General features: G+C 43.3%; 3 protein-coding genes across 4 annotated transcripts; 2 read left to right on the top strand and 1 right to left on the bottom strand.

The window, feature by feature from the left end:
• The first annotated feature begins 78 nt into the window (after positions 1-78).
• pdap1a (pdgfa associated protein 1a) lies at positions 79-3,300 on the top strand. Of its 2 annotated transcripts, none has more exons than XM_028407432.1 (6): positions 79-249; positions 939-1,018; positions 1,095-1,166; positions 1,433-1,557; positions 1,679-1,830; positions 1,918-3,300. In XM_028407432.1, the coding sequence occupies exons 1-6, from the start codon at positions 237-239 to the stop codon at positions 1,950-1,952; spliced, it is 477 nt and encodes a 158-aa protein (XP_028263233.1). In that variant the 5' UTR covers positions 79-236; the 3' UTR covers positions 1,953-3,300. The 2 variants fall into 2 exon arrangements, with proteins under 2 accessions (XP_028263233.1, XP_028263232.1); XM_028407431.1 differs by having other exon boundaries at positions 1,915-3,300.
• A 1,143-nt stretch (positions 3,301-4,443) lies between these two features.
• On the top strand, positions 4,444-11,908 carry sh3bp1 (SH3-domain binding protein 1). Its single transcript, XM_028407427.1, has 18 exons — positions 4,444-4,723; positions 5,957-5,999; positions 6,694-6,798; positions 6,886-6,962; positions 7,327-7,438; positions 7,553-7,629; positions 7,713-7,800; positions 7,886-7,954; positions 8,076-8,166; positions 8,245-8,381; positions 8,539-8,650; positions 8,931-9,012; positions 9,096-9,176; positions 9,264-9,377; positions 9,860-9,957; positions 10,046-10,208; positions 10,349-10,725; positions 11,230-11,908. Exons 1-18 carry the CDS (start codon positions 4,674-4,676, stop codon positions 11,511-11,513), a joined length of 2,160 nt encoding a protein of 719 aa, XP_028263228.1. The 5' UTR covers positions 4,444-4,673; the 3' UTR covers positions 11,514-11,908.
• On the bottom strand, positions 11,882-21,372 carry cdc42ep1a (CDC42 effector protein (Rho GTPase binding) 1a). The gene is made up of 4 exons (XM_028407430.1): positions 21,155-21,372; positions 17,245-17,352; positions 14,954-15,869; positions 11,882-13,576 (listed from the first exon to the last, which is right to left on the bottom strand). Exons 3-4 carry the CDS (start codon positions 15,423-15,425, stop codon positions 12,846-12,848), a joined length of 1,203 nt encoding a protein of 400 aa, XP_028263231.1. The 5' UTR covers positions 15,426-15,869; positions 17,245-17,352; positions 21,155-21,372; the 3' UTR covers positions 11,882-12,845.
• Positions 21,373-23,824: the final 2,452 nt, after the last annotated feature.

Here is a 23,824-nt window from a genome sequence, read left to right as displayed (position 1 = left end):
TTTTGTGAGGAAGTGGAAATTGGTGGAAGTGGGTGACGTCACGATATGGTTCAAAGTACGCATGCGCATGATGTCACAATCAACTGCAGGCGTCTGTCGACGTTTCTGTAGGCAACAGCGGGAGAGACAAAGTAGTTTGTAGCCTTTTCTTTTAGCACTTTAATTCGCCGGCTCTGTCTTTATATTTCTCAACGACAACGTAATAAACCTTGTCTGTATAAACTTCACCGTTCATAATGCCACGTGGTGGTAAGTATTGCTTTTAAAAACAACACTACAGGGCAATTTTAGAGAGCTAACTCTAGCTAGCTAATTGTTAGCTGCAGTAGCATGAATTCTCGTTGCACTCCCACATGTTTAGCTGTTAGCATGCTAAGTGGTTAGCGGTCTTAGCCGAGTAAAGCAATTTTCAAGGTAAACACCGCCAATGTACAACTTATATGTTTGTTCGTTTGGACACATGCGTCTCATGTTGTTGCTTCTTGCATTTTTGCTGGTTTGGCTACCTTTTAATTCTTCCTTTGAACCCTACACTGAGGTACAATGTGCATAAAAGACAGCACCGGCTTACCTAAACATACTTTATCGCACTTCCTGGTAAATGAAAGCGGTTAGAATTACCAGATACATTCGCCAATGTGTCTTTTTCTGATATGTGTGGGGTTGTTTCCAACCACGTTCCTTACTAACAGTCACTCATTCGCTTGTGAAGCGGGGTAGCCTTCAATGAACGTCACTGTGACTCACCACAGTCTACTCCTGTTCACACTAGACTGGATGTGAACTGGGATTTTCTAATCCGTTCTACGTCACTGGCTAGTGTGTTGAATTATATGGTTTTGTACACTGGTTGACTTCTTTGATTAGTCCTTTCTGTTGCTTTTACATGAACAATCTCATGGTAACTGGCAGTGACAACTCTGTCAATTGTGATGCAGGAAAAAAGGGGCACAAGGGCCGAGGGAAGCAATTCAGCAACCCGGAGGAGATTGATCGACAGATGAGAGCGCAGGAAGAGGTGAAGGACTTTTGCGACAATTATCAAGAGTTTCCTTTAAACCAGTTGTAATGGTTTTTAAAATGTATTGTAACAGGAGGAGACTGCTGGTGCGGAGAAAGAGAACTCAGACTCTGAGGAGGAGAGCAGCAGTGATGAGGATTCTGAGGTAAGTGTATTATTGCTGCTTGTTTGCATATTGTTGTTGAGTATTGAGGTTATACTCGCATACACGTAGTATCAATGAGTCCTACACAGACACACTGTCAACACTTGAGAAATGAAAATCACTTTTCTCTTTGGTGTATTATTTTCAGTTATAATTTGCTTGCTGAGGCTGGTAATATGCCTTTTTTGACTGCTGGACGCCTAATATTTGTTCTTGATGTTTGGAAATTTGGATTTAATTGGTGTTAAAAATGTTTCTGCACACAGTTCAAGAGGAGGAATGGAGTGGAGGGGCTTATAGAAATTGAGAATCCCAACCGTGTGTCTCAAAAGAACAAGAAGACATCTGAGGTAGACGTTGATGCACCCAAGGAGCTGTCTCGTAGAGAGAGGTGGGCGTCATAAAAAAAAAAATTAAGGCTTGTAGTTTTGTTGCTTTTGTTTGGTCTGTCCATCTGATCTGATCGTCCACTGAAAGTCTTATGAGTTTACCTTTTCTATGCGCTCTTTCAGAGAGGAGATAGAAAAGCAGAAATCAAAGGAACGCTACATGAAACTTCATTATGAAGGTAAGACTGAGCAGGCCAGAGCTGACCTGGCTAGACTGGCCATCATTAAGAAACAGAGGGAGGATGCTGCCAAGAAGAGAGACGAACTCAGGAAAGGTAACGATCAACTTTGTGTAGCAGAAGAAATCATGCAGTATTTGAAGTCAAAGCTTTACACCATTATGTGTTCTTTTTTTATAGCAGAAAAAGAAGCTGAAGAAGCCAAAGCAAAGCGCTAGTTCTCCTTCTGAAAGTTTTGACATGCACTTTGGTCTCAGGGGGGTGGTGGATGGAGGAGGAGAACAAGGAGGGGACCAGTATGAGTGGTGTCAGATCAATGCTGCTCCTGAAGTCCTGTCTTTCATTTCAAATCAGACGGGTGTGGGTCTTCCATGACAGTGTGATCAGGACAGGGTACATGGGTGGAGTAAAGCAAGATGAAGAGGAATGCAACATTTGGGATGCCTCTAGTTTTTCGTTAGAATTCCTCGGAAGGTTCCGGAGGAGAAAATCTCAGGTTTTCCAAGTGCTTCACAACCTCTTTTCTCTTCCCCATCTACCAAGGTTTTAATTCTAAAGCTGCTGACATTATTTCCATTCCTTTTGGTTTATACAGTTTTTTTTAAAGTATACCCTAATTGAACTTTACAGGACCGGTATTACAGTGAGCCTGCATGAGGATTTCTTTGGTGCTTTACTTTTCTTCCCATCTCGTCTGTTTTGTAAGAAGGCAAACCAGTGATGGACGGAGAAAAGAACATTATTCAGAGGAAAAACTTGACATTTGTTAAATATACTATGGAGTTCACTGTTTGTTCATCCAAATTGTACTGGAACATTGACCCAGCATACGCTCTCCTTTATTTGATCACTGTTTTAAATTGGCTATGCACTAAAATCAATTAATGGTCCCTTCCGCAGCATGTCAAGAAAGTAGGAAATATTTAGTTCACTTGACCATCATGGATTTTATTCTAAATGTTAAAGATCAATTTATTGCTGTCAATTTAAAGATTCCATACCTTCAGAATTTGTTTGGGAGTCTTGTTCAAAGCAGGAAAAGCACTTGAATTTTCCAAATTAGAATCCTGATGGTGGTAAACATCTGAGGCACCTCAGTAACTGCTCTGTTTTAGACGTTATCCACTGTAGCTAAGATAGTTTTTTGTTGCCTTTCACGGGACCAATCACTGTCTTTTGCCTGTTTTTGTGCCACAACAAACCTACAGAGGGTTACTTTATTACTGCAGGTGTACTTTTATGGGCTGCAGTCCTTCACATTGACGCCTCTGATCCCCAAATTGTCTGACAGGTTCCCCCCCCCCCCCCCCCCCCCCCCTCTCCTATAGCGCAAATAAAAATTAAAACATTAATTTGATTAAAGTGGATTCAATACAAGTCGTTTGAAATGTAACAGTAACTCCGTATTTTGTAGATTTGGAATTACATTAATCAGAAAAGCTGCTCTCCTTATATTATGGAAGTAGTTCACGTAACAAATGTCTGACATCACAAAGTTTAGGAAATGTCGCCACAATGTAATGTATTTGAAATCATTTTAGAAAATAAAGATCATTGATAGATACATGGCTGTTTTTGTGTTTATGTTGTCAGTGTTGATGTTTCAGTTGTTTGTGTTTTACTGGCCAGTGTTGGACACTGGGGGGAAAAAGTTGCATGCATGCGAGCATGTATTTTCCAATCTCACCACTAGGGGGCAGCACCTGTCAGCAACCAGGGTTAGTGCAGCTTCCACCTGCAGCTTCAGATGCTCTGCCAAAGGTTAGGTGCCGTTTTTGCCATGAGGATGGGGAGAGTGCTTGTGACGAGATACTGATGTTTGTCCCTTTAACTTTGCAGGCTCATCATCAGCCCAGCAGCACTGTTGGCTAAAATGTAGGTTAGAAGGTGTAATGTGACACTTCAGTTAGGTAAGCTCCTTCCCTAATGCACACACAGGAACTGGTGTCACTTAGTGCACGTTTTGAGGGTCATTTTCCCCATACCACTTTCATAATATCTAGTTTCATCATTATCATTTGAATGTTTGACAGATAAGGCAGAGCCAGTCATGTGGCTGTCTGTTACAGATGACTCGGTACTGTTGAAGAGTGAGAGAAAATCTTAAGTGTCTGGTTTTGCATCTACTGCTGCAGCTGGATTAAAAGCAAACTCTGAGTCACTAAATTATGTTTGATTTTTTTAAGTTTTGACCTAAAAAGAAGGCAAAACAAGAAAAGCTTGTTTTTGAAACTTAAGCAAGGACAGGTTGTAAGCTTGATCTTTACAGCTAGTTTTAAATGCAAAAATTTTCTTAATAGGAAAAAAAACATTTAAGCTGGATGGTAATGTCTGTTCTGAAGTAATATTTTTAAGCTGACATGTAAAACTGTAAAAATGTTAGCAGCATTGATGGTTTCCTCTTTTTGCCATTTCACATCCCTTTAACTCGTAAAAGCACACTTAGCATTTAGAGAAGTACACGTTATCCCCAGCAAAGGTGAGCATGATTTTAAAAAAGTATGCATGCAGCAACATGTAACACTGCAGCACAATACATGGTGATGGTGTCATACAGAAATCAAATACTTATAAAGTCCCCTCTCTGAATACAATTATCAGTGTTGCATCTTTCTCTAGGCTTAATGCTAAGTCATAGTGTGGTGACAGGCAAACCTGAAAAGGATTTCTCTTCCCTTCTCGCAGCTCACATTTCATCTGTGCAACTTCCTCATTTGCTGACTACTCTTAGATGTGACTTACGAGCGCACTCCTAAAACAAGAACGAAAACTGACAACCAAAACACACACACACACACTGACAAACAACCACCACCAAAGGAAGGGTGGCAGGTCTGTACCTTTTCATCCTGATGAAGTGACAGAGCCAGACCCTGAGTGGGACCCTGAACAGGTCTGAGAGAGTCGGTTAGAAAAGCTGGTTGGACTTCACTGCCAGCATGCTCCGGCAGTCTCTGAGCATCTTGAAGCAGTTCGGCTCTGCGGCAAAGTAAGCCTGTCTGTTAATATTTGTGTTTTAACTCATTCATATATTGAACACTTATGTTAAGACTACATTTAAGGGTTTTCTAGGTTTTGTGTGAGCTCACAGGTTTCGTTATGTTTTATGGTGGTGACCACAGTTACTTAGCTGTTAAAAATAAATGCATAATCAGGTCTAAGGGTGAAGTTGTGGTGGCTCTCATTGTTGTAGTGTCACAGCTTATGCAACCCTTAAGTTCACATTATCTTTAAGCTAAGTACTTATTTAATTTTCCTCAATTTTGGCAACATAATGTCCTATATTTGGTGAAAATCTATGCGCACTTCTCTTCATTATTCAGTTGTGGTGTTACTTTGAGGAAATGTTCATGTTCTCGTTTTCACAGTTACTAATGTGGTGTTTAAGGATAAAGTAAAGCTTTTATGTAAATGAAAAAAATCATTTCAGGCTGTGGAATGTCTTGGCATTCACCTGGTCGCCCTGATGGTGTAATGATATCTTTGAGTCGAAACAAACTAGTTGACTGACAAACGTGGGTGACCAAATCATCCACCCACACTTGGGTTTTTTTTTTTGGTACTAACCTTCATGCTGCAGGGCTAAATATGCGTGTTAGCAGACCATGCCACCTTTACCTCTGACACAGTCTGGTTTAATAATAAACCTACATAGCATGCATCTGCAGCAGAGCAGCGTGGGCTCCAACTACCACAGCAGCACTTCACCCAGTTCTCAGTTTGTACTGAAACTGTGCACTCATGCAAACACACACACACACACACACACCTATCACACACTTTTGCTTCCACCTACCCTACAGTCTTGAACGATTTCCACTGCTTAACACTAACACTTGTTCTACACACGTTAAAGAGGAACTGGTGAGTGGTTCAGCCATGTCCAGGTTTTTCTCCCTTCTTATGTTCTGAAATGTCAGGAAATAAGAAATGACACCGTGTAGGTAGTGAAGCAGTTATGACCATGCTGTGAACTGGGTTGGGCTTCCTTTTGGTGTGACACAAGAGTTTAGAAGCTCAAAAGTTGTCACCTCTGTTGAATCTGCTTCCCTCAGTTTTGAGCATAACCACAGAAACAGCCCACACTCAGCTATTGAGCTGTTTGTGGTGCTTGTTAGTCAAAATGTCCTTTCCTTACCTTTGATTTCTCACTGGCCTTAAAGGTAGCATATCGCAGTGTGGGGGTGTATGTAACTCTCATTTGTTGCTAAAATGTCTGCAGGTCACAAGATGCCACCGAGCTCCTACATGAGGACCTGGTTATGGTGAGAAGCAACTAATTAGTTTGATTGCCGTTGCTAGGCGATCAAACTATTGTTCTTCACCCTCTTTCTTTTTCTTCTTCTTCTTCCGTACGTTTTATTGGGGCAGCGTATCTTCAGCATACATTGACCGATTTCAGCCATTTAACTATCAAAATGTTCATCTCACAGAGGACATTCCGGGTCAACTTCAAGTTTGTTTCAAAAAATTATAATTTTTCATTTTCCAAATGTTAAGCAATTTATGCATCATTTTAACATAGGAGTCTATGAGAGAGCCCTTCAACGAGGCTCATCTGCCAAATGTATCTCCTCCTACAAATTTCAAGCTACATTTTAGTCTTAAAACGCTCATTAGATGCTGCTCTATCAAACTTGTATTCAGAACTTTCTAATTCCGAATCATTTCCGCACACCAGGCTCTCAAATTTGGAGTGGTTTTTGAGGTCTCCTCTGCTGTTACCATGGTGATAGGCTGACACACAGAGGCATACAAAGCTCTAAATTGCTGGAGAATCAGAGCAATCCTTCACATCAGTGTTCAAAGCAATGCTTCAGCTGCAGCAATCAAACTTGCATTTTCTTCAGAAAATGCCCTTTTCTAGTATATTCATGATATTAAAGTTGGTTTGTTCAGCTGCATGTTGTTCTGATCATAAGCTTCCCTGCATGTGTCTGTGTCTCTGTGTAAATAAAGGTGGAGCAGCGAGTGGAACCGGCCAAGAAGGCAGCTCAGGTCCTCCATAAGAAGCTGCAGTGCTGCATGCAGAGTCAGCCCGGACTGGAGGCTGAAAAACGAATGGTGATGAGACCCCTGCATCTACAAGGTGTCTGCAAAACCTTTAACGTAGCTGAGTTCAAAGTGTCACAGCTGCTTTTCTCTCCACAGAAAAAGCTTCCTCTGATGCTGCTGTCCATCAGCATGGCCGAAAGCCTCAAAGACTTTGATGCAGAGTCCTCAATCAGGTGACAGGTTTGATCCTCCATCAGTACATCAACACATCCATCCATTTTCTACACCTGGACTCTGAATCAGCTGTTGTGTTGTCATGTGAAAACCTTGTGACTTTTGTTTGCTTGTGTGGAGGCTTTCAGTTTTTCAGTTCTAGATGAAAAAGAAAGAGGATCCTGTCTACGGCTTGTGACCAAAGCCATGTGTTTGTGTTTTATATATAGTTACCAGCTGTAATGTACCTTATGTTATGGTGTATAATGTGTGAATTGATGGGTGAAGAACATAATAGAGTATGTGGTCATTGCTTCCTTTTAATCCTTCTCTGGATCTTATTGTAAATGTATTTTTATAGTTTTAAATGTGTGTGTGTGGTAGGAGGGTGCTGGAGATGTGTTGTTTCATGGAGAAGATACTTGCCAACATGCTGGCAGACTTTGAGATGAAGGTGGAGAAGGAAGTCCTGGAGCCGCTCAACAAACTCAGTGAGGTGAAGTGAAAATGCTTCATACTTCAAAAAAGAAACTTTAGTGCATTACTCGTGTGTGTGTGTGTAATCAATTTTTATTTATAAAGTAATATAATTTACTTGTTTTCCATTCAGGATGATCTACCAGAAATCCTTAAGAACAAGAAGCAGTTTGCAAAGCTCACTCTGGACTGGAACAATGCTAAAATAAAGTGAGTTACACAGCCTCGCTTGGGATTGTTTGTGTTATAGTTTAACCACACATATTTCTTTGTGTGTGTGTGTGTGTGGTCAGGAGCCAGGCCAGCACTGGGCCCCAGGCAAAGCAGGATGGGCTGAGGGAGGAAGTGGAAGAAGCTTGGAGGAAGTTGGAGAGCATCAGGGTACCTGTGTTTCCTTTTATAACCACCTGGGCTGATGCAGACGAGGCCCTGAACCTCTGACCTCTCTGTTTTTCTGTCACTGCAGGACCAGTACTCTGCAGACCTCTATCACTTCGCAACTAAGGAGGATGACTATGCTAATCACTTCATCCATGTGAGTTGCTGTAGTGTTTTTTGTTTTCCGACTAACAAAACATTTTCTGTTGCATTTTTCAATCTAACCACAGATTGTTTTTTTTTAAAATCCATCACTTCTCTTGTTTCTTCACCCACAGCTCCTCGAGCTGCAAGCAGAATACCACAAAAATTCAGTCGAGTTCCTGGAAAAAAACATCAGCGAGCTTAAGGAGAACCACAATCAGAAAGGTGAGGGCTGTTCACACTGCTGTGATGATAAATCTATATGTGTTGTTGTTTCATTTTTGTGCTGACCTGGCTCCTCAGGCCCAGCACCAAGCCTCTCCGGTCAGAAGGTGTATGGGGAGGATCTGCTCTCACACCTGTCTCAAAGCAACAGAGAAATCGCTGTGCCGATCCAGGAGTGTATTCACATGCTGCTGAGGACAGGCATGAGGGAGGAGGTAAGACGACACCACAGGGTTCACAGTGGAGATCATTACACTTTATTAGCTGCTTTAAGTCATACTTTTCTTATTCTCTAGTGTTGCTTGAATTCATGCTTGAATTCCCTTGTAAAATAGTTTGATCGCCTGTTTCTCCACGTCTCTCCTTCCTCAGGGTTTGTTTCGTTTGGCAGCTGCAGCCTCAGTGGTCAAGAGATTGAAGACTTGTCTGGATCAGGGGAATGTAGACCACAGTGACTTCAGCATGGACCCTCATGCTGTGGCAGGTACGCATGGATCTTTTTTTCCTTTAACTTCTTCTTGAGTTTTTATTACAGTTGATTTTCTGTGTCTTCTCTGTCACTGTGACTTTCAGAGCTTATCTTCACAACTCAGTTCCTCTTCTGTTTTCTCCAAGCACATCTCTCTCTCTCTGCTGCTGCGTCCAGTAATGTAAAATGTACCATTTCCCATGAACCAAGAAGGAAATAAAAGCTCTCACAGACGTTAAGGTTTCATAAATATTATTGTTTCTCTAATGAGATTTATCTCTGAATTTGTTGACAGGAGCTTTGAAGTGTTACCTTCGAGAACTTCCCGAACCTCTGATGACCTTTGAACTCTATAACGACTGGTTTAAAGCAGCGGGGTGCGTATGATCCTTACACTCACACCTACATTTCTCCTTGTTGTTGTTTTTTTTTTTGAGTTTTGACATTTTTCTTCTCACAGGGAAAAAGACCTGAATGAGAAGCTGGAACAGTTCAAGTTGCTCCTGAAGAAACTACCACCTGAAAACTACAACAACCTCAGGTGGGCAGCCATGTTTTTTTTTTTTCAGTGTCACATGATCAAACATTTCAAACTGCCTTTACCCAGTCGACTTTGTTTTTTTTTCAGGTACCTTGTCCAGTTTTTGTCTCTGTTATCTGAACAGCAAGCTGTTAACAAGATGACACCCAGTAACATCGCCATCGTCCTGGGACCAAACCTGCTCTGGCCACGAGCTGAGGGGTGCGTAATTATAAAACCTTTCTATTGCTGGCTTCACATACTTTATAAAAATGTGGCATTACCCTCCTTTTTACTGTACATTTTAAAAGGAAATGTTGGACTTTCCACAGTTTTTGACAGCCTTGGCTGCACTGTGTGGTGATATGGACTCCTCAAATCTACTTCTTCTTCTTTTGGAGTATATAGTATATAGTATATGTCCAAATCTGAAATAACACGTCTATTTTGAGTGAAGGATCTTCCACCACTACACATTTAATCTACCAAACAAGCTTGCACACAACCACAGCATCCTGTGAGCAGATAAAACACATGCATTGGCCTGTGAGCATATTTCTGTGAAGGAGAAGCTGATAGAGTCTGTGGTCAATTCTCAACGGGCAGCGTTTTTTTTTTTTTTTTTTAGCAAAACAAGCTGCCATTATGGGCTTGACAAGTTTAGTGCAGTCTGAGTTGTGGTGTGTGTGTTTGTGTCTCTGAAGGGAAGCAGCTCTGTTTGACATGGCATCAGCCTCATCAGTCCAGGTGGTGACAGTCATCGAGCCTCTTATTCAGTACAGCTCCAGTCTCTTCCCTGAAGGTATGCCAAACATTCATGCTTCTTGACCACTCGCTATATGAAATATTATCTGAAGAGGCACCCCTGAAACTGTTTTTTTTTTTGTCAGCTTTATCCTTTGAGATTCCAGACTTACCCGATGTTCCAGATGTACCTCCTCCTGCTGCGCAGTCTTTCTTTTCAGAAAAGGAGAGACTGAGCAGAACAGTTTCCTCATCATCCACCGCCTCCTCCATCTCCTCTTATCACCTCCCAGTCTCCAAGACAAACAGGTACCACCTTCCCACCCTGCCACCAATTATTGTTAATAAAACAATGTCACACTTCCTGACTGAGAAGCGGCTCTATTCTAATGCACTGTGGCTACAAAAACAGTTGGAATCATCAAACCTTCTCTGTCTCTGTACCTCAGCACAGCGTCTCAGGACAGTAGCAGCTTCTTCCTGGTGAAATCCGGCTCTGTTACCAGTCGCAGCAGCACCTCCACATGGGCGGGCCCAGCAGCAGAGGAGGCAGCAGCACCACCACAATCAGCCCATCAAAACACAACTTCCAGTGGCTCACCTTTCCTCAATCCCAGCCCCACTCTGGCCTCCAGTGCTTCCTATTCATGTAGCTCAAACCAGAACCCAGCCCCGATTCCTAGAGCAGCAGGATCAGCGCCAAACGCGGGTCAGACAAAGAGTCCCACCCAGAAGCAGTGCTCGGATCAGAGCCAGCTGGAGCCAATTTTGGAAGCACCACCAGACTCACCCAAAGCACTTGTGAAGATAGCATCACCATATAAACGTAAGTAAAAACCCAATACAAGAAGATAAGACAGCACAATGGCATCACCAGGATTTCACATATAATCACATGTAATATTCGTGTACTGTCCCTTTAAGTGGTTTATAATACACTTCCTTAAACAGAAGCCCTTTCATTCACTGTTATTTTTGGGCTGAGGGACCAGGCCTGTTGTAATATCCTGCAAGGATTCTGTACTTTTGCTCTTTTCTGTGTGACAAAGTCAGAATTGAGGCTTGTTTGTGCAAGCTGAGGGAAGAAAAGTCAATCTACAAGTCTTGTTGTAACAACTAGGGTGTACACAGGAAACAGGAAGTCTCTCACCACTGACCAAAAATATCAGTCTCTATGTTCGTGCGTCATCTCTCACACTGTTGTAACTGCCTCACTGGTCAACAGAGGCTTAAATTCTTTTCCTTATCTGTCTGATGTTGTGATATTATGTGTGTAGCATGACAAGCATGAGCCTTATTTTCCCACCATCTTTGTTTTACAACCTCACAGCAAAGAGAACATTCAACCCAACCAAAGCCAATGATCAGGTGACCATTCAGTTCACCAAACCCAGGCCTCCGGCACCTCCCAAGGCCCAGGCCCCTCCACCCCCAACTACAGCCGAGGCAGCAGCAGCGGACACTTCTAGGCCTCGGCCGATGGCCGCACCCAGAGCTCTACAACCTAGCCTCAAAAAGCCTCCGGCGAAGAAGCCCGGACTCAGAGCTCCAAACTGCCCTCCACCGCTTCCTCCACCATCACAGGCAAAAGAGGTCCCTTCTATAGCACAGTGAAAAAAACAAATTTTTATCTATCTTTATCTAGTTTACTGGCAGCAGAAACACTTATTTTGTTTTTACCTCTACACTGAATTTGGTGATGTTTCAGCAAGTCCCTTTTTATTTATTCTGACATTTTATATTTCCCATATCTTAATGGTCACAGAAATAATAAGTGTTTTAGGGTGGCATTTTCTATAAATGTATAAATGAACAGTGCTTGTGTAAGCTGAGGAAAATTAACTAATGAACCTTAACACTGAGTTGGAGTTTCATATTTAACAAATTACAGCCACTTCTTCAAAATATGGTCAAGGATTTTGGGTGGAATATTCCTTTAAACCAACCCCAAAAGTAACTAAAACAATGTAATCAAACGCACACCTAATTAAAAACATCTTTATTGTCAATTCATAGCATCATAGTATATCATTGGTACTGACTGCAGCATATGGATGTGAATTGCACTATGTACTGCAGGTGCTCATACTGTAGGTACATATCTATAGGAGGTCAGTCTTCATGTACAGTTGTATAAACGAACATATAAATGACAATTCTTCTATAAAAAGCAATACAGGAGTCAGAATTTAAATCAAATAAAGGTGCACGGAGTATCTATATAGGAGGTCTGCAGCATAAAATGAATAATTATATGGTTCAGGCTGTAGTTGCATCGAGCAAAGTCCAACATTTACGTTTCATATTCCCTCAGTCCATGTAGTGTTTGTGTTGCTTTGGTTCATCTCACGAGGTTTCACACATTCCGAGATTCCTGATCTCTTCCCTTTTTTTCTTTCCTGGTGTTATATTCCTGAGTGAAAAAGCTGACAAAAAAAATTGTAGTGATGCCACAAAGATGCAGAAAGATTAAATATATTTTTCCAACTCTCACTTCCTCACTGTGCTCTCGGTAGTGCACTCTTTTTTTCCCTTCACGTATGAGGAAGTCTACGACAAACTTTGCAATTTCTATATTGAGTAATGGTGGTATTTCCTTTGACACCATCTTATCTACATTCTCTGGCACATCCTCACTTTCCATGTGTTCTTTTTGTTTCAGTCTATTGTTATAAAAAGCAGTCATCCTTAATGTGCAGATCAGGAAGCGTGCAGCATCGAGTCCCCTCTCAGATACATTCAGCAGCAGGTTTGCATCAAAACTTTACATCCTTAGAGTACGATTACACCGAAGTAAGGAACCCAGGATCCCCGTTGTAGTTTTCATGGTCATCCCCTCATAAGAACCAGCCTTGGCAACCATGAAAAGGATTTATATGATTGGAATTATAGAGAATCAGGTAACTTTTTTAAAAATTGTCATCAAAGATCTATGATTTGCTCCCTTCAGACTTTGATTTCGTCGTCGTCGTCCATGTAGCTGTAGCACATTTTCTTCTTCGGCTGGTTCATGAAGGCCTTATCTGAATCTCCTGCCTCCATCCTGCTCTGTCCCTTTAAGAGGCTGACGCCATAGTGGCGTGCGAGCACATCCGTAGCGCTCTGGAACCGCTCACTCTCCATCCTGACTCCCACCATCGCACGTTCATGTGACCCCATCACAACGTCAGGCACTTTAACGGAAAGCCCGACTCCGTTCACCTCTATCATGCTCCCCTCCTCCTCTTCCTCCCATTCAGCCCTGTGTGGACTCTTGCTGCCCCCGCAGTCCTCCCTCAGCAAGGAATCTACGTATGAGATAGTCGCCGAGTCCATCTCTGATCCTTCAGTGGTCAGCCCGCACGCCGACCCCACCTCTTCCGTGTCCCAGGTGTGGGTGTGCTCCTCTGGGTGGCCGTCGATCAGGCTGAACACCTCGCTCATAAGGGAGGGACCGAGGTCAAAGGTGAAGGTGTCCAGAGAGGTGAGGGAAGGGAGGGAGTCAGAGAAGGCGGTGGTGGTGCGCTTGGTGTTGGAAGCCACGATCGAAGTGGAGCAGGTGGATAAAATGGCTTCAGTGGGGTCAGTGAAGGAACCGCGGTGAATGTTCGAGGAGCAGGAGGCGGGGATGGAGATGGAAGGCTGCTGGCGCTCAGAGCGAGAAAGGCGAGGCAAAGTGACGAAACCAGACTCCAGACCTGAAGAAGACACAGCACAAAAACGTAACTGATCAATATCCACTTTATGTCAAGGCCACAAATTGATCTGTTTACACAAGTTGTCACTTTTAACATGACTCATCATCCACTTCCAGCAGGGGGCAGTGTGATCCCATCCTGTTCCACAACAAGCCAGCAAGCCAAGGTCTGCTCTGCCAACAGTGAATCATCTGCCTGACCCTGCCAGATCACTTAACAAGTCACTCTCTCTCTCTCTCTCTCTCCCCCCCTCACACACACACACACACACACACACACTGCTGCCTGCATGACCCAAATGGGTGAATTACCACAACACTTCTCAATGCCAGCCATGGGCAGAGAGTCTGGAGGTTTTTTAATTCCAACCAAAGAAAACGCCGTCTGATTTCACAGATTCACACATTTTAACCAGAGAAACACTTTATCTGTGGAGGACTCGACTGGACGTGTCACAACACATTATTACTAGAAAGCAAAGCAGACTTCATATAAGTAAGAAGGATTACAGCTTAAACTGTGTCCTGATGACTTTCATATTATTTTGTAAGAAATGGTGCAATTAGAAGATGGATTTCAAAGGCCCAACACAACTTTGTTGTCAACACTACTACTAACACCGAGGCAGAGACTTTGCATGCAAGAGCACTGTGTGCTTGTTCAGACACACACACACAGAGGGAGGGCTGACACTGTGCTATGAGTGTGGTGTTAGCATGGGTCACTCATGCAGCCTCCCAGACAGCCCTGTCTGGATCTCTGTGGTGTTATCAGTGCAAACGCCACCGATTATGAGCCAAGGTGAATCATAAGGACATCTGGGGCAAATCTGTCTCCAGATTACAGGGTAGAAGCGAGGGATGAGTTTGACTGCAGCTCCACACGTGTTTGCAGCTTCTCCGTACTTTCCAGTCAACACTGGTTAACTCGTTTGACCCTCGCTCACGTGTTTTTACTTTGTTTAGCAACACTGCTGTTTAATTTAAAGGAAAACATACACGCTTAAGCTTAAGGACAATTTTGGGATTTGGTGGTGCTCTTCGCTTAATCCTTGAATAACTGGGGGAAAATTGGATGCTATGACATCATGCTGAGAAAGTTCCAGTCAAGATATTTTGGTCGTATCCAGTGATCCAAAACAGTAAACAAAAGCTTATTTCAACAATAAAGCAAGCAAGAGATCCATAATGAGGAAAGATGATATCACACAGAGAATAAGTAGAAACAAGAGACAAGTTCAGGCACAAACAAGCAGAAAAACACAAATAAAACACCACATTTCAGCTCTGTTCAAGTCCTAAAGGAAATATCTGACTCTTTAGTGGCTACTTATTAACTCTTGGAATGCAGGTTATTATTAGGAAAAGAGATCCTCACCGTATGAGCTCTTCTTGTCCTCTGGTGTGCTGTGAGAACTGGGGAAGAGCACTTTGGTGGTGGGACTCCCATTTGGCAGGTCCACATCCAGCCTGGGGAGGGAGATGGCATTCTTAATGATGGGAGAAACAGCAGGAGGCGGCGGCGACAGATCCTTGGATCCTTCTCTGGGTCTATTGTCTGACCCCCTCCTAATCTGACGGAGCGTCCTGCTGAAGAACGCTCCTATCTTGTTGTCAGGACTGGATATAGAATCTGTTTCACCGTTGTTCCCGTTCCCTGTCCCGCCATGATTGCTGAGGAAGGAGGTGTCCCCAAACACATCGCCACCACGGCCCACGTGCATGGTGTGGCGGAAGTCACCCAGAGGTGGGCTGATCATGTCCACCGTGAGTTCACCTTTAAGACGACGCTTGCTGTGGGAGTGTGAGACCAGACCTTTGAGGCCTGAAAGCTTTTCCTGAAGATTCATGATCACAAAGAGATGGATGGAAAATCAGCTGGAAACAATTCCTGGATTAAATCCCACTGAAAGGTCAAAATGAACGGCAGATTTCAGCTTCTGACAGAGAAGCGTGGACCTGAAAAATCACTCTCAAAGGTTATTCCAAGATGGTGTAATTACTGAACTCCCGGCCCGCAGCGCCAAATAGTTCACTGGAATATAATCTCTGTTTATCATGTACAGGCCAAACTCTGTGCCGCTCTTTGTAGCTTGTTGTCATGCATAGCTGGCTGAATTAAACAGGCATAAATTGAGGAGAACACTATGCAGTTGTGTTTGTGGAGGCAGTCGATCCAGTTGGAGTGTGGTCAGGTTGCTTGGCTCGCTTCGGGCTTTGGCTTCATCAACATCAGCTCAGAAATAGGTCGGAGTCCAGCTGCAAACGGTTCTGCGGTCGCACCATGGAGCCATCTATAGAGAGGAGAAACAGAGGGAAACATCTATCTTTAAAGTGCAGACAGGGATGTGCTTGATTTTGAGGTATATTGAGAAAAATGGACGACATGTAGACGACATGGATGCTGTATGTACTTGTAAAGTACTGTAACCGCCCTCTTTTTTTGGCTGTATATTCCCGCAGGTTTTAAAGGATTCCGCGTTCCAAGTGTCCGCTGGTCTGGAACCATCTAAATTTAGACCACAGTCAGTCCTCTGTGCTGAAAACCAAAGTCTGCTTCTTATCCATAAAAAAAAAACATTTGGACTTTCAGGGAATTCCTGCTTCCATTTTGTGCTGCTTTATGTAGCATACAGGTTACACAAAGTTCATTTTGCATTTTTACAGAAAAGACAGATTTGTTTATAAACAAGGAAGAGATAGGAAGAGATAATGAAGGTTTCCTGATAAGAAACAACTGCCTCAAACTGTTTAATCGCTCTTCAACCACCTGATCTTTGATGAAAACTGGACCTGGTTCTTTGCCGGCAGAGCAATTGATATTCAGATCTTGTTTTGATAGCATGAGGCAGCCCCGACAAGGACCTCTGCTTCTCTTTAAAAGCTTTTCACTGCAGCAGCTAAATGTCGGCGGGGCCTCCCACGCATGCATGGCCCCTGTCTGGCTTCATTAATGACCTGCTATGGTTCATGAGACGGGGGGGGATTGCGTCAGGTCCAAGGCAGTCCTTGTAATTTGCTGCTGACCGCAGTCCCAGACCCTACGCTCCACTTCCCCTGGCTGCAGTTTTAAGAGGGGCATCTGGGAGGAAACATGCCACATACCAGCCCTGAGCGAAAAAAGCCTCACAAAGAGACGCAGGGGACCAGTAATACCGAGGTGTGATCATGAAGCTGAGACAGTGTGAGTCTGCAGGGGCCATGTGCATGTTCCCATGAAAAAGAAGTCCGCAGTGACTGCAGACACAATGAAGACCGAAAAACCTCAGCCTAACGCATAACTTATAATTACACAATGATTTAAAAAATTAAAAACGCAAGTACAGGAATACACCAGGAGGCATTAATTACTCTGACTGCGTGCTTACGGAAAGCTTTTGTCTCGGCTGTAATCCTGTTAAAAGACCTTTGACCACAGCAGTAGGAGGGGGTCGCTCCCCTCTGACTGCTGTTCTGTATCTGAAACCTCCGGTCAGAGCTCGTTTTATCTGAACATCCTATCCACTCTCTTTCCTTCCTTGCTGTGGAATGCCTTCGCACTTGCTGTGTTTTGTGAGTTTGAGAGAACAAAACGCCCACAATAAGCTAATGTTAACGTCAATAATGCTAATCCTGTAAGTCTGTTTTTGTCTTAAATCTCAGAAAAGAATAGGGGTAACTTGGACATACCCTGGATTATCTCCTAATCCTTCATCTCCTCCGTTGTCCCCAGTAGGGCGTTGTTTTCTGGGCAAGGCCTGGCTGCTTCCACCCTGGAAGGTCCACTGGTTCTGGTATCTGTCAGAGGGGAATAAAAGCAAAAACTGTGGGTTCTGGTTTCAGAACTTTAAGGGTTTCTACACTGCCACTGATGTGCAGGACTAAAGATTTAAAGGTGGTCAAAGATGTGCAGCATCACACTATAGTCAAGCACTTAAGGCCCGTTACCAGCAGTCCCTGCAAGGCACAGAAATGTCCGAAGTTGTTTACGGTTGTGAATCCTTCCGTATCCAGAATCATACTTTCTTTATTTCGTCCCTTCAGACCCACACAGAACCCCTCGTTTCTGCTTATCCGGTAACACATCTCATTGAAGGATTGACACCAAATCCGGTCCAGACATTTGCGGTTCAAGTAAATCCCACTGACATTTGCTTCATACACTTCCAGTCCAGCATTTAGATTCAGATTTAATTTGCTTTTTCAGCCAAGTCACCAATCAGAGGATTTTGTTGCATTCATACATCACAGACCTGATACAATGTCTCCATGTCACTATGTACAGTTTGTTTCTTGAGGTGGCTTTGCTGGATATAAACCAGAGTAACCACAGTCTAATAGGAGCCGTGTGTGTGTATGTGTGTGTGTGCATTCCTGAGCAGAGCATCAGTCGGCAGAGTTTTTCTCTCGATTACGACCATCAAACATCTTTCTTTTTTAATCATCTCTGCAGATTGAAACCATGTTCGGGTCTGAATCTCTCTCCTTTGCTGACATTTTGTGTCTCATTTCTTCAGTTTCTTTTTCCATCACTGTCTTGGTCAGTCTTTGTTTCTATTGTGCCTCTTTCCTTTGTTCCTTCTCTTTCCATTTTCCCTTTCCTTTTTTCTTCTTCTTCTTCTTCTTCTTCTTCTTCTTCTTCTTCTTCTTCTCTGAGTGTCCTGACTGACTTATGAGGGATGAAACAACATGAACAAAACAGTTGTTGGGCCACACACAAACACATAATCTCAGGTTTGACGGCCATAACTCTGTAAACTGTTTACGCTGCTGTAGTTTGTCTTGAGCAGCCTTTGTGTTTTATCGCAGATCTTCTCCCTCCTCCCTTCTCTGCACATGTCTTCCACTCGCTAACCCCGCTAACCAGGTGAACAAACATACAAGATAAGGCCGCATTTTTCAGGGTCACCCTTTGACTTTCAATTACGGCCCTATTTTCACCGTCCGTGCTCAACTTGAATCCAAGCAAAACACGGCTACACTTCCTCCTCGGCCAAGAAAACATTTTCATGCTTCAATAAATATCCATACTCTCTGAGCCTCTCTGCTTCCTGCTTCTGCTGGTACTGGCAGTCCTAATTTGCCTTCTTTGTTGCCTCTTTGCTTCTGTTTATACCTCTCATGCTTGTATAAACTGTCCTCTTTTCTTCTAACACGTTTTCTCATCCTTCATTTGTTGTTGTAGAAGTATTTAAGATTTAGTCCACAGTTTGCCTATAGCAAGAAGTGCATAAATGATATGTGTCTTTATTACGGAGAAGCTTGCCCCCTGGAGGGCAGTAAAGTTAATGTGTAATCTCTACAATAACACACAGATTATGTACTTTTCTTATCAGCTATGTCTGTCTATAACTCTTTATTAGCAAAGGTTTGATGGTTTGTAGCTTATATAAGATGAAAATGAGATGTATGCATGTCCATGACTCAACTGCCCCAGCCATAGACTGTATATAGCTATGGATGAAGTTTCTGTGATGTCACTTGTCGGTTTGAGTCTCTGTGGGAGGCTCCAACTGTCGCCGTGTTAGCAGCTCTGCCTAAACTCCAAATACAGGCAAAGAGATGGAGCTGAGGCAGGCAGAAGGAAGCTCACACCAATAATTATAATACTAATTTTCACAAAATGTTGTCATTAAAATTAAAGGAGAACTTATCAGTGAATTGTTTGTATTTGTACCAGGCTGCTTTAGGAGCCAACGCTCTAGAGGCTGTTTGGCGAACTGCACACTCACTCACACTTCCACATGGCTTTATGCTGCTTGGTCCCACCCAAGTCCATCCCCAAAAACATCCCTGTTATGTTGTGACTATCTGATGACAATGTTTCCTTAAAATGCTAGTGTTTTGTCTATTTGCATGGGTAGTCGGGTGTTCGGCCACTTCTCGGCCACTGTAAAACATATATGTATGATGACAGCGCCTAATTTTGAAAGCAGCACGACATGACTATGGTGGTCTAACAAAGGCAGAAGAAGGCTACACTTCTATATTAGTCCTGGATTGGACTCAGGACAGGTGCAGACCCCTGAGTTCTTCTTATTAGTCCACCTCCCCCTGGAGGAGACATTCCAAACATGCACAGCAAGCTGGCATCCTCAGGATTTAGTTTATTCTGAGAGAGATTCTCACAGGTTCAGCTTTTTTCCCGATGATATTATAAAACTGATTTTCACCATTTTGAGCTTTACTGAGCAGCTGAGATCCTGCTGACAGAGATTTGACCATTTGGTGTGATGGTCATTCCCAATAGCACCTTGTGTGGCCAGAAAAAAAAGGTGTGTGTGAGGGGGGGCGGGATCCCTGTGGTGTGAAAACAAATACCGCAGCCATGATTCAAAGTTCACACTTTTGCAACTGACCCCTTCCTGGTCGGCTGCGTCAATGACACCTAAAGGTCAGAGAGGTTCCCTGTTAGAGGAATGTCAGGCTCAGGTACAAAATAGAAAAATGAAGGATACAGAGGGAAAAACCACAGAGGTTCCAGTCTGATCCAGTTTACTTAATCAAGGACTTTGACAAGTATCATTAGTGTAAATCATGTGAAGGGGGGTGTACAGGAAACACATCACATGCATGTGTTAACCATCTGTGGCTGCGTACAGGGGGACCAAGACGGATTTACTGTACGCCTACCCCAGGGAGATTACAGAGCTGCTTTAACTTGAAAAAGAGAGACACAGGGGACAGACTGGACCCCTGCTAGTTGTTTATTGACATTAATGTCATCATCAATGAAGCAGGCTGGCTTTTTATTGATCATGGCTGTGCATGTTTGTTTACTGGCAGGCTTTTATCACTGTTTGTGTGCGCTGTTTCACATGGTGGCCTCTGTGGCGGGCAGGTTGCCAGGTCATGAGGTCACTGCCCCCCCCCCAAACAACTTGTAATGAGTCCACCACTGAGCTGCCTGTTTGTCTCCCTAATTAAAACACTTGAAGGCCACCAGCTTCAAACTTGATGTCACGTTCCACCGAATCAGAGGCACATCTTGTCATTGACATGTATGGAAATTGATAGGTTGTGTTAACTTCTGTAATTACAAGGCAGAGTGATAAAAATCAAAGCACTGCCAGAATTTATTTTGACCAGAGCTGCAATGGGGGAAATAGTAATGACATACTGCTGCTGCTGCTCCCGGGTATAAATATGCTGCAGAGCAGATTTGGTTTCAGTCAGACTTGGAAGAAAAGCTCACACAGTGGTAACATTAACACCATGTATGAGCTTCTGTCAACACTTTTACAAGCTTTACCTGTACCTGAACTGTTCTAAACTTTCTTCCTCTGAGTGGGAAGCTTTTTATTTTTATTTCTTCTTTAAATTGGCTGATGATTAATCCTGCCATTCCACAGCAATGACATCAGAAGTCAATGTGAAGTTAAGTTAAGTCCCTTTTATCTGATAAATAGCACATATATACACGAAAGCATGCACATATAGCAGGAATATTATGAGATATATGACATGTACAAACTCATGAAAAGTCAGTGCAAACTCTCATATAAATATGAGGCTGTATTAAAACTTCAATCAAGTTCACTGAGGCTGTTCTTTCGCTCTTTCTGATTCATTTGATAGATAAATCTAGATGTAAACTCACCTCTGGAAACTTGTCACACACGATGAAAAGCTCGGTTTAATAGACTTTCCAGTGTGAAGGCGCTTTGGGGTCAGAGCGAGCCGCTGCTGCAGCCGTACTGTCCCGCTGGTGCGCCGGGTATGCGTAAAGGCGCAGCGCGGAGGATGAGGGGGGAAAAAAGGGGGCGGGGTGAGGTTCAAATACCACTGAAACCATTAAGAGAGCCACACCAGGAGCTCCCACGCCGCTTATTTATTATGTCGCTACAACATGTCGCTTGTCAACAGGATTTGAAGCAGCAATGACGCAGTGATTTTACAGTAGGAGACGCTGAGACATGGAATCCCCCCCTCCCCGTTAGAGACTCCTCATGTGAACATCATCACCAACCTGATGAGTCTGCTCCACAGATCAGTGCAAAAATATTCATTTTATGTGTGTGGAATTGAGTCAAATGCTTCATCATCAGCTGAGTGCCTGCTGATGTTCAGATAAAGGGAAATACATAATGATGAAACTGTGTCAGAAGACATGTGACAGTCAGGTTCAAGCTTATGATGCTGGCCTTTAGTGGAGCTTCAATGTGCCTTATACCCAAGTCTATGAGCCATTTAATGTTAAATTTTAAAACACATCTGCTTACAAATGGGTAGGCTATTATCTGTAGGACATGATCTTGGTAGTGAAAGCTCTCTGGTGTATGAGTATGAGCTAAAACTAAGCCAACATGCAAGGGTTAAAACTGCAGACCACTTGAGTCCGTTTAGATGACTCTTCTTTAAAGGTAGGGTAGGGGATTTCATTCTGATGCACTTTTTGTTAAATTAGTGTAACTTCTCTTTACAATCCGATAGCAACCAATTAGTTCGGCAGTTTCGCATTAATACGAAGAATATGAATCATCTGTGGAAGCTATAAAACACTAAAAACAACAGCCAATCCTACGAGGCGCCCCTGCGCGGAGTATTGGCTGGTTGTCACTCTCTTCCTGCTCTGCGCGCACCAGAGAGGTACGTGCATGGTGGCCGAAGTCACAGACTGGTTGGGAGGCGTGGCTTCGGGGTGAGCTACTGAGAGAAAGGGGCGTGTGTTTACTTTCAAAATCTGGCTGACTCTCACTGAGTTTTCAAAATCTCCTACCCTACCTTTAATATAAGCCGTATGTATTCTAAAAAGCCGAATTTAAATTGTAAACAAGGGCTGTCGCCATCTTGGCACTGCCCTATAATCTGGCTTAATCCAAATACAGGCAAAGAAGTCGGGTACAACTGCATCTGAGGCCAAACCCACCTGTCAGTCTAATCAGTTTCCCTAATTGATGCATAACTTTAAGCCTAAGGTTTCATGATACAGAGATCAAGCCTGTTTATTTCTGCTCTATTGGACATGTTAACATGAAGGTTTATGGGCGTTGGCCCATTTTTTTTACGGACGACTTCAAGTGGCCACTTGAGGCACTACAGTTTTTGGCACATTCAGGTTACTCCTGGGTCGGTCCCCATTTCTACAGCATTGAACTGGTTTTCTAAAAAAAAACTAATGTCATTGTTCTCAACAAGAAGTTGAGATGAATGAGTCATAGAGTGATTTCACAGCTGTTGTATTTTGTTCTATATTTGTTGTAGATCCTCTTTTAGTTATGCAGACCTTTGTATCTCAACACCCATACTCACTGACTCCTGCAAAACTTAATCTGACACTCAGAGTCCAGCCCTCAGATATGTAGCCCCATTAAACGCACATGACAATGGTCGCCCCTACTACTGACCTGCCCAACAGGAAGCGGCGCCTTATCAACAGGAACACAATCCTCATCCCGTCCTCAAAGGCCTGTCTGTCGTTAAAGCTCCGATAGTGACCCGCAAGTCTGCCAGCCTTCACCACATGCCGCTTCTGAGTGAGCCATGGCACGTCCCCGCTGCCACCAAAACCCAGGTACAACACACAGACACACACACCAACGCTCATGCAAAGGGGGGAAGAGGAAGTAACATGAACACACACAATCTGGAAAGCTGCCACAGAACAACACCCCCCTCACAATCTGACACAGGCTGTCCTCTAATCTACAGCTTTATAACCAATGACTTGATGTCCAGCAGACACTTCATGTGAATGACTTCATTTACAGCAGCACAGAGATCAGGTGGTGAATGACAACATTTTGTGCCATCTAAACTCCTGAAAACCGGCTGCTGCTGCTGCTGCTGGACTGTTGGTTGTTGGCTCAGCATATGTGCTATGTGTGGAGGTGGTGGCAGGAGACAGCACAGACCAAAACATACATTCAGCTTGTTGGCCTCTAAACACATCATAAATCAGCCGATGCTCTAGTTTGATTAAACATTTCAGCTGGATGTGGAAACAATGAAGTTTGATTTAAACACTGACAAACGTCAGATGGTGTTTCGTTTAATGAACAAAAGGCTTTTCAAACCTAGGTTGTTTTGGTTTAATGTCACCAAATCATGTTTTGCTTGTGTTTTTACAGGGACCATTTAAATCACAGCTCCTTCACTTAGAGGCCTGGTCTTGTTAGCACATCTGTATGAAGCCAATAAAGAGTTTTTCTTGTGCTAAGTACTCATACATTGTTGGTTTTTGGTCTTTTCGTCTGCTGATATAATAAATGGTGCACACATCACTTATTATGGGCTGTGATACGATGAAATCATGTTTGTTGAGGGACTT

Source organism: Parambassis ranga, chromosome 6 (assembly GCF_900634625.1).
Source record: "Parambassis ranga chromosome 6, fParRan2.1, whole genome shotgun sequence".
Taxonomy (NCBI): Eukaryota; Metazoa; Chordata; class Actinopteri; family Ambassidae; genus Parambassis; species Parambassis ranga.
Note: the sequence above shows the minus strand (reverse complement) of the source record. Positions and strands in the feature narration are given on the sequence as shown.